Here is a 10,562-nt window from a genome sequence, read left to right as displayed (position 1 = left end):
TCATAATGTGGGTGGGCCCCATCAAATCAGTTGAAGCCCTAAATAGAATATAGACTGACCTCCTCTGAGCAAGAAAGAATTCTGCCAGCAGACTGCCTTTGGACTTGAACTACAACTCTTCCCAGGGTGTCTAGCTTGCTAGCCTACCCTACAGATTTTGGATTTACCAAATTTCTACAATTACATGAGCCAATTCCTTAAAATCTATGTATACACACACACACACACACACACACACACACACACACACACACACAGGACCTCTTGGTTCTATTTCTCTAGAGAACTCTCATATTTTACATTAAACCACCCCTTTTGGGGCACCTGGCTGGCTCAGCTGGTAGAGAATAAAACTCTCCATCTCAAGGTCACAAGTTCAAACCCCACAGTTAGCACAGAGCTTACTCAAAAATCAATCAGTCAATCACCCCTCTTCAAATAGCTGTGTGGTTTCTGACTTTTGACTGAACCCTGACAAATACACCATTGTTCTGCCCTGAATTCCTAATCTATATGTGCAAGTATCTACTAAGCTTCTCTACTTGGATGTTTAACAGGTATTACAAACTTAGGTTCAAAAGTAAGCTTTTTATTTTTTTAAGATTTATTTATTTATAGGGGTGCCTGGGTGGCTCAGTTGGCTAAGCATCTGCCTTCAGCTCAAGTCATGATTCTGAGGTCCTGTGATAGAGCCCTGCATTGGGCTTTCTGCTCAGAAGGGAGTCTGCTTCTCCTTCTGCACACACTTCCTCGCACCAACCTGTTTGCTCTCTCTCAAAAAAAATAAAATCTTACCCCCCCCCCAAAGATTTATTTATTTGAGAGAGAGAAGGAGATAGCACATGGGGAGGAGCACAGAGCTTTGATCTCACCACCCAAGATCATGACCTGAGCAGAAATCAATAGTTGGATGTTTAACCAACTGAGCCACCCAGGTGCCCCCAAAAGTAAGCTCTTGATGTTGATCCTCGAAACTTGTCTCTCCTACACTTTTTCCAATCTCAGTTAGCGAAACTCCATTTTCAGTGAGGCCTTCTCTGGCTAAGCCATTCAACAACTGCAGTCCCCCTCCAAGCGGCCTCAATCACACTTTCCATCTCTTCTTTGCTTGTATCTTATTATCTAACTACAATGTGTATTACTTCTGTTTACTGTGTAACTCCTCCATTAGAATATAAATAAAAAAAAAGAATATAAATTCTGTTACAGCAGGAATTTGATGTGTGTTTAAAATGCTATTTGCAAAAATAAAATAAAAATAAAATAAAAATAAAATAAAATAAAATAAAATGCTATGTGCCCATAACAATGCAACAATTTAGATAACGCCTATAGTGGGTAGTCAATGAATCTTAGTTTTCTATTTTTACTGTAGACTATAATGCTAGTTATTTTTGATTGTTGTAAGAAATACTTTCCCAAGTTCATAAATACATTCTGTATTTCCTTCTAAAACTTGTTTTTCCTTTTTTAATCAGACTATTAGATCAAGAATTGATTTTTCTGTATGATATGAGATAGGTTCAAAAAAACATTTTTTAAACCTCTTCTGGATAGCCAGGTGCTGAGCAGGCTGTATTTGTACTACATAATGGTTTTGGTTTATCTCTCTACTTTCTGAAGTCCCTTGCTGCTCAGTATTAAGATTCTGTAATAACCAAGCAAAACAAAGTATCAATCCCACAGTTTTATTTGTAAAGAACAAAGCATGAAAAGTCATATTTAAATGTACTCCAAAACCTGAAAAACCCACGTCAGTTTCTCTGATATGTATGTTAAAGTGCTTGATATCACAATACTCTTTAAATTTTATATTATGTTCAGATGAGGGAAAAAAAAAATCCAGTTCTGATGCACTGTCAACAATATAAAGAAACACGATATAATTTAAATGCAGAAATATTCACTGTTTAAAAAGATACACTGGGTACATTTATACAGGTTCAAGGTTCAAGTGTAACACAGAAGATTCTGTCTATGTTTAACACCCTCATTTGATTGACAACAGGAACTCCTCTCTACTGTCAACAAGATTTGGTTTGGAATAGACCCAGAGCTACACACAAATCCATTTGGGAAACCGGATGAAGTGTGATTCTCTCCTACATAACCCAAGGATGCCCTGGGTTCCTTCAAATGAAGAGAAACTTTTCAATATGTATTTTTTTGACTCTGCTGTCAGCTGCTCAATTTGATACATTTCTGGAGCTAATCTTGTTTCTGTCCTTGAGAGGATGATCATCTCAGGGAAGATCTGGGAGGATGAGTTTCTTGCATTCCTCTGATCACATCATCAGCAGTCTTCAAAAAAGCTTGGAAATTCAACAGATTTATAAATGTATTTAAATAGAAATAAGGGACCTAGACGTTTATTATTCATTTCCGTCTCCCTTTAAGCTAAATAAGTAACAAATACTTATGTAAGGAACAGGGGCTTCAAAAGAAACTGATGACTTGGAAACAGGATTCACTAAAGTAGAGAGGAGCTCGAGACTCCATTCACAATCAACGAAGGTGTGTTAATACTGAAATATAAATTGCAAAGGTTCAGATTGTCCTTTCAACATGGTGAAAAGGACAGTTATGGTAAACCTCAGAGAGAAAAATAAAATTCTCAAAATGAAAACCCACTGAAAAACTTAAGTCTTAGCAGAAAGAAGGTATTTCAATTAAGAGCTACATTCTCAATGATGTCAAATAAATATTTCCCTGGGGATCTGAGATCCTCATCTGTTGCCTCATGTTTCAAAATATCTTAGAGGTATCAACATATACTACACACAAACCGTTAAGTATTGTCTCTACCTCTCTTTCATTACATTTACATATAACAGTGCTTTATTCCCAAAAAAGGAAATATAAGCAATTCAGTTATTTCCCCTATATCATTCATGTAGTGTGACAGAAGTTCATGAAAACGACTTTTTAAAAAGGCATGTTAAAGTAAATACCACAGGGTTACAAAGGTTCAAAAATGTGTGAAACACTGAAAATAAATTTTAGAGGGAAACTGCAAACTTTTGCATGTTTCAGGTTTCTTGTATCAAACTCTTGCTCCCAGTGGGAGAGGGGAAGAGGAGGAACATTTGTTCTCTGTAGCCCTATTTCACAACAACTAGAATCCCACTTTAAGCTATTCCACACCCTACCCCCCACTTTAAGCTACTCCACACCCCACACCAAGCCTCAGGCAGTTTTAAGGAACTAATGAGCCCGACCCAGGGCACTGCTAACTGGGCTCACACACAGTAGCAACAACAGTGTGCTGCCACTGTGTCAGAAAGGCTGAGATTCGGAGTTTCCGGGCATTTGAAAAACACTTGGAAATTAGATGTTTCAAGAGGTAATACTTTTGGCAATTTCATTTTAAAACAATTTCTTCTCAAGCTATTGTTATTTGAAAATACTAATTGTAATTCCAGGCATTATTTTTAGTTTATTTTGAAGAAAAAAAGTCAATTACAAAATTGATTTTTACCTAAACTCTAAGGTGTGATTATGAAGCAATATACTAATTAAAAAAATTAATACAGCAAAAAGGATACCTCTCACTGGGTATGGTCCTTCCAAAAGCCAGCTATGGACACTTATCCTAAGGGTTCTACTACCGTCCTGCTCAAAATATTCTGGTATTAGCAGCTATAAGCCACGTAAGAACTGTAAGTCTTATTTCTTTAAAACTGTTTCTTTTGTGACCTCAAACTCTGCTTAAACATCATTTTTATTCATCAACTCAGATCCTAAGGACTTTTTGTTTGCAAATGCTAAATTTCTTTTAAAATGCCAAGATTTAAAAAAAATAAAAGTCACGATTTACCATAACTGGCAATAGTCAGAAGAATGGGCTGTAGGCCATTCAAGCAGCTTGCAAGGAGGTCCCCACATGTATGGAGACATAGCTGTTGTCACTGGAATAACTATATGGGCTCCCCAGGTGATCAATTTAAAGGCTCCAGCATTCTAGAGGAGGGGTCAGTTCTGGTGTGATCATCTCTTTTGAAATTGGTCACTTCCACTGTTGTGGCCATACTACACAAAGTGGGATAAGACTTTAGGTATAACTTTTTTGGGGGGTACTACTTTTTAAAGTAATAGCTTTATTCACAGGCCCCAAATCCAATTTTGCTCCCGGTTTTTGTAATGGATGTAATTCTCTACCACTTGAGAACCATGTGTTAAAATGAATGTTAAATTAATCCTTATAAATGATTATTATAAATGAATGTTAACAGTTATTTCCTATCTGTTTAGGTGGATGGATAAAGATCCAGGGGTAGAAAGACTATTAATATGAATGCCTCCTTGGAGCTCAGTCTCACACAGCCTTGGTGTAATAAAAGACATGAGCTCTAGACTCTGTTTTGTCACTGACCAGCTGTGGGGTTAAGTATTTAAACCCTCTGATCCTCAAGTGTTCCCATCTACAAAATGATGGCTCAATGCTAGCATGCTCACATAAGTCATCTCTCAGCTGCCCAGAATGTGCCAGAATGATGGCCTTCTAAGAAAGGTACAGGAATAAAACCCTGCACTCATCATTCTGTGGTCTTTAATCACTGCAACACAAGAACCCCGTGTGAAGTAGGTTCTGGATACCTCCCATAAAAGACCTTCTATGTCCTTGGAAGAGCTACACCAAGGCAGACAGCCCTTGGCCTCAGGGAACACATCTCCTGTGTGCCCAGGTCACCCAGAATCATCTTTCTGAAGCCCTTCCCTGGGTTTCTAAATGCTGCCTTCAGCTCCCCTGGTGCTCCTCAAGTACTAAGTCACAGATTAAAAGGGTTTGTGCCTTAGTCACCCCAGTTGAATACAGTGTTTGATAAAGGGAGTGAAGCACTTGTTTAATTTCTTCCTCCAGGAAATAAGGGAAACAATACTGTTGGCTAAAGCCCAGGACCCTCAAGATTGTACAAGGGTCCTGAGAGGCCATGGCTTTGCTTCTCAGCCACAACTGGGAATAAAACTCAGAGCTCTGTGAGGCAATTTCACTGCTAACAGTATGCAAATGCCTAATTAGTTACAGGACCTACCGTAAGTGAAGACTCAAGGTAACTAGCTAACACCACATTTATTTAACTTCCTTATAAAATACGAAGCTGGAAAGCTACTCACAATGTTTGGTCTTTCAAAACTGTTGCCTCTCATTCTGCTTCCATTTTTGTCAGTCTGTGCGGCCCTAGCTTTTACCTTCTCCAGGCCAGTTGTTTTGTATTATTACCCTTTCTTAAAAAAGGAACATAAAAACTTGCCCTGAAACACCCAGAAAGGGTTCATTCTTGCTCTTTCCCTCTGTTATTTGCATTATCTTCGTCAACAAATACTTTCACAAAAACATTCCAAGTTACACAGAGCCCTCCTCCTTCTTAGACATTCCTTCCATTTCCTGAGAGGGGGGATGGGCTCAGGAAGAGGGGAGGGGAGTGGGGACTGGAACCTAACAAAGAGAGGGTTTGAGATTATCCTTGAGGTAAGGAACTGCTGCAGGGATTAGATCGCCAAATTTTAAGTACAGAATCAAACTGCCATTTGCAGTTCTTCTCTGAGACCAACACTTTGAAATTCACATCTCTGCAAAGTACCTCACATAACAAGAATAAAAATGTGAAGAATGAAGTTAGTCTAGGCTAATCTTTCCAAAGTGTAAAGAAGTTATAATCCTACAATTTAACATACTTCTCAGGGCTTTGTGTGTTCTCTTTCCAGTTCAGCCAAGCTCCTGGGGTCCAGTATTTGAAATATTTGAATCATATCTTTAGCTTGTGCGGATGGAAAAATTTTTCCAAAAGACTGGAAAAGTGACTCAATTCAAATGTATGAAACCATTTGTAACTTAAAAAAAAAAAACATTTAAGTGTGGACTGTCACGTACAGTAGGTAAAGCTGTTCACTTTCACAATACAAAGACTCGGGACACATCAGGACAGATGGCTACGACATAACAATGCATTCTGGGATCCTTTGTGATACCTGGAGGGAAAAAAAAGCCCGACTCGGTTGCACTGTAATTACATGTTTACTGGCTTCTTCCTGGCTAGCACCACTCTTCCCCTCCCCAACTCCCAATGCGGTTAAGCAACTTATTTTAAATCACAGGAATATTTAATCTAAGAAAAGTATCTTATTAGAGTAATATAATTTCTTACAGAAGATAGCATATTTACACACATCTAACACATGAAAATACTCTATTTTATACTAAATTCCAGGTTCAAATGAACTACAATACAGCATTTTCCCTTGTCTGTGGTGTGAGGATTGTTCAAACTGGGGAATACAGTGTGTAGCCCCTGCAGTGACTCACTACCTTGTCAGACAAGTCCAAATCAGTCCCCATAGCTGGGGAAGGTTCGGGAATAAGGGGTCTGGACTGAGAGTTTCTAGTCACGTTGGTTACACATCCACTCCTTTGATGAGTGATCCTTCCAAGACTATGGTGAAGTCCTGAATGGTCTGCAGAATGCGGATGAGAGAGTTGACAGTCATGCGGTCACGCAGGAGGGCGCTCTCCTCGTACATTCGGGTAATAGCAGGACACTCGGCTAAGAGTGGGATCCACTGTGGGAGCAGGCGATCCCTACAGATTTAAAGAGAAAGAAGTCCTGAGCCCCGCTGACCTTGCTACAGAACAATACAAATGTTAGAGCTTTCAGCGGGAAGGTGTGGGGCTGGACAGAGCAAAACGATCCATGTTCTGAGGTCAGCAGAGAGGAAACCAAAGTCAGGAATTTGCTGGTTAAAAAGATACAGTAATGAGACAGTGTCAGCTAAAGGGAAAATGTAAGAGATTGTAAAAGTAAGTCTGGACAAATTGGCCTTAAGGACTTACCCATATTAAAGGGATTCTGTACTCTGAACACTTTTAAAAAGGGGTAGAATGTCATTTTGTATCTTTTTTTTTACAGGGTTGTTACTCAGACATCTGTGGCAAGGCATGCCAAAGTATACTGACTCTTTGGGAACAAACACTACATTAAATAGTTGGGACTAACATTTAAAAAAAACTAATACAACATAACAAGGTAAGAAATAAAATCAAAGCAGAAAAAGGTTAAGTAGATTTTATAAACCAAAAGCAGGGAGGCACTGGTCTAATTAATCAAAACAGCATAGATATAAAAGAAGATAAGGATCATGCTCAAAAGGAATTTTTTTTTTAAAGATTTTATTTATTTATTTGACAGACAGAAATCACAAATAGGCAGTGAGGCAGGCAGAGAGAGGGGAAAGCAGGCTCCCCGCTGAGCAGAGAGCCCCATGTGGGGCTCGATCCCAGGACCCTGAGACTATGACTCGAGCAGAAGGCAGAGGCTTAACCCACTGAGCCACGCAGGCGCCCCACTCAAAAGGAATTTTAAAAGTATAGGTGAAACTGGCCCCTCTTATTAAGAATACAGAACTCAGTTCTGTGAACCAGTTGTTTCAGGAGGACATCTCAACCTGCAGGTGTTTTTTTTTTTTTCTTTGAGAGAGAGAGAATGAGAGAAAGCAGAAGAGAGGAGGGAGGGTCAGAGAGAGCAGCAGACTCCCCGCTGAGCAGGGAGCCAGATACAGGACTGGGATCCAGGATCATGAATGAGCCAAAGGTACTTGCTTAACCAACTGAGCCACCCAGGGGCCCAACCTTCAGTGTGTACTGATTAAACTCAGACATTAGTTATCTGTCACTAAGTATCTAAAATGTTCTTACTAAGCATCTCTCAATATGCCTTTCTTTCCTCTTAATTAATTAATTTATAAGATTTTATTTATTTCTTTGAGAGAGAGAGATAAAGAGAAAGACCACGAGCAGGGGGAGAAGGAGAGAGAGAGAGAGACAGAAGTAGACTTCCCGCTGTGCAGGGAGCTCCATCCCCGGACCCTTGGATCATGACCCTAGCCAAAGGCAGATGCTTAATTGACTGAGCCACTCTGGAGCCCCTCCTCTTTTTTTTTTTTTTTTTTTTAAAGATATTTATTTATTTGACAGAGGTTGCAAGTAGGCAGAGAGGCAGGCAGAGAGAGGAAAGGGGGAAGCAGGCTCCCCGCTGAGCAGAGAGCCTGATGTGGGGCTTGATCCCAGAACCCTGAGATCATGACCTGAGCTGAAGGCAGAGGCTTTAACCCACTGACCACCCAGGTGCCCTTCTTTTTTTTTTTTTTTTTTAAAAAGATTTTATTTATTTATTTGTCAGAGTGAGCACAGGCAGACAGAGTGGCAGGCAGAGGCAGACAGAGAAGCAGGCTCCCGCTGAGCAAGGAGCCCAATGTGGGACTTGATCCCAGGATACTGGGATCATGACCTGAGCCAAAGGCAGCGGCTTAACCAACTGAGCCACCCAGGCGTCCCCCTTCTTTTTCTTTTAAAGTTAATTTTTGTAGTAATCTCTACACCCAACGTGGGGCTTGAATTTATAAACCCTGAGATCAAGAGTTGCATGCTCTTCTGAGCCAGCCAGGCACCCCACAATATGCCTTTCCTGACAAGAGCAGCCATAACTAGGCATGCTGAATCTCTTGTTGGGCTGGTAGAAAATAACAAACACTGCACAAGTAACTTAAAAAAAATCTTATTCTTGGGGCGCCTGGGTGGCTCAGTCCATTGAGCGCCTGACACTTGATCTTGGCTCAGGTCATGATCTCAGGGTTGTGAGACTTAGCCCTGTGTTAGGCTCTGTCCTCAGGGGGTAGTCTGAGATTCTCTCTCCCTCACCCTCTGCCCCTCCCCTGTACTCTTAAATAAAAAAATCGTTAAAAAAAAAAAAAGCTTATTCTAAAGGTCTATGTGTTTTATTTTGTATAATTCTGATAGCGGTTTTAAAATTAATGGATTGTACAGCTCTTATGTGTCATTTTCAAAAAATACCAGGGTAGGAAACTGTCTTAAAGAGAAGACTTTATGGGGCACCTGGGTGGCTCAGTGGGTTAAGGCCTCTGCCTTCGGCTCAGGTCATGATCTCAGGGTTCTGGGTCAAAATCTTAAAAAAAAAAAAAAGTTGGTTAACTTAGTTATGCCTCATCTATTTTCTGTTTTCTCATCTACACAATGAGGGTACCAGTTGCTACTTCATATAGTATAGTAGTGAAGTGACAGGAGGATTAAATGAGATAATGAAAGTAATGTACTTAGCATCGTGCCAACATATATCAAGTACCCAATAAAGATAGTCTCATCATAAAATCAGGAATGAAAGAGGCCCATAGGAGAGCACTGGAAGGGGCATGATCTGATATAATTGCTTCTGGACTCTTGTTCAACATGTGAACAAAGATAGTGAAAGTTAAGAATTGGCTTTTTACCGTGTTCCAAGGCAAACTAAAATCTGGAATTTGCCGTCCTTCCCAATGTTCCTGGGTGCAGTATTAATAGCATTTACATAGTGGCAAAAGGTTCTGCAGGATGATTTCTGAATAAGGACATCATCTTCATTGTCTAGAATCTGGTCAGTGGTTTCAAAATAAGCAACTGCTTTCTCTGGGGAAAGAAGTCAGAATCAAATCACAATACACATTAATACTTCATGTACAGAAAGAGTATCACTTAGTTTATTCTGGAAACACTAATGATGCTTTGTATTATAGCCAGTCCAGAAACCAAAGTCATTATTTTATCACTGGTTTCAAGATGAATTTCAGAGGTCCATGTTTCACAGTGGAACAATATACTCCCAGCAGTTTATTTCCTAATCTAGACTGCACTCCAGAAGGGTAGAAAGTTTACTCTCTTTAGAATACCTTCAAGCAATGGAATTTGGAAACAAACAAACAGAAAGCCAGACTCCTCTGTCAAGGCTAGAACCTTCTATGAGTAACCAGTAAATATTCAGGAGCCACTGAAATGGTACCCTCTGTTCTGTTACAAAATGGCTAACACTTCACAACAAAATCCTTGATACAGAACTGATTCAGGAACTCTAAGGAAGGGATATGTATACACGTATTAGAAATAGGAGCTTAAGATTCTAGGCATTCCAAAAGAAAAGAAAAAAAAATCACTCCTAGAGGCCTAGCTCTGTTAACCTCTTCTTTGTCTAAAAATTCTAAGTTGGATAAAATCAACTACTTCATCTAGACTATATTTACAAGACACAAAATGATTAATCATCCCTTTAAAAAAAGCTGGGAATTCTAGAAGAACTACATACCAAAATACAGATTACAAAGCTTATTTAGCAAGCTAAAGCAGCATACTCCCAACAGAATTTTCTGTGATGAATGAAATGTTCTGTATCTGTAGGTTCAACTTAGTAGCTCCTAAGTAAGGTACGTATGACTAAGGAAGTAAATTTTAAATTTAATTTACATTAAATCGGTTTAAATTTAAATAGCTACAAGTAGCTAGTGGTTACCATACTGGACAGCATAAAGTTAGAGTAATCCTTCTAAAGCAGAAGGTATATTATGTCATCCACTCCTTGGCTCAAAGCCTTCCAATGACTTCCTATTTCAATCATGATAAAGACCAAAGTTGTTCCAATGGCCTAGATGGCCCTGAAACACCTGACTCTGGCAATAAACAGCCCTCTCTCCCCAGTATCCTCTTACTTTCTGTCTCCCTCACTCTGGCCCAGTCACATTAGTCT

The 10,562-nt window shown here is 39.6% G+C and overlaps 1 protein-coding gene across 6 annotated transcripts in view; it reads right to left on the bottom strand.

Annotated features, from left to right (window-relative positions):
- Positions 1 to 1,672: 1,672 nt before the first annotated feature.
- Positions 1,673 to 10,562, bottom strand: part of DENND5B (DENN domain containing 5B) — a 184,878-nt gene continuing 175,988 nt past the window's right edge. For 5 of the 6 annotated variants that reach the window (XM_082740656.1, XM_082740655.1, XM_082740659.1 and 2 more), the window contains 2 exons: positions 9,280 to 9,454; positions 1,673 to 6,577 (listed from right to left, as the gene is read on the bottom strand). In XM_082740656.1, coding sequence (XP_082596782.1) covers positions 6,394 to 6,577; positions 9,280 to 9,454 — 359 coding nt within the window. In that variant the 3' untranslated portion in view covers positions 1,673 to 6,393. The remainder of the gene's footprint in view (positions 6,578 to 9,279; positions 9,455 to 10,562) is intronic. The other variant, XR_014314193.1, reaches the window with a different exon arrangement.

This window comes from Mustela nivalis, assembly GCF_964662115.1.
Source record: "Mustela nivalis genome assembly, chromosome: 7".
In the NCBI taxonomy this organism is placed as follows: domain Eukaryota; kingdom Metazoa; phylum Chordata; class Mammalia; order Carnivora; family Mustelidae; genus Mustela; species Mustela nivalis.
The sequence above is the reverse complement of the archived record's forward strand: the minus strand, read 5'-3'. Positions and strand labels throughout refer to the sequence as shown.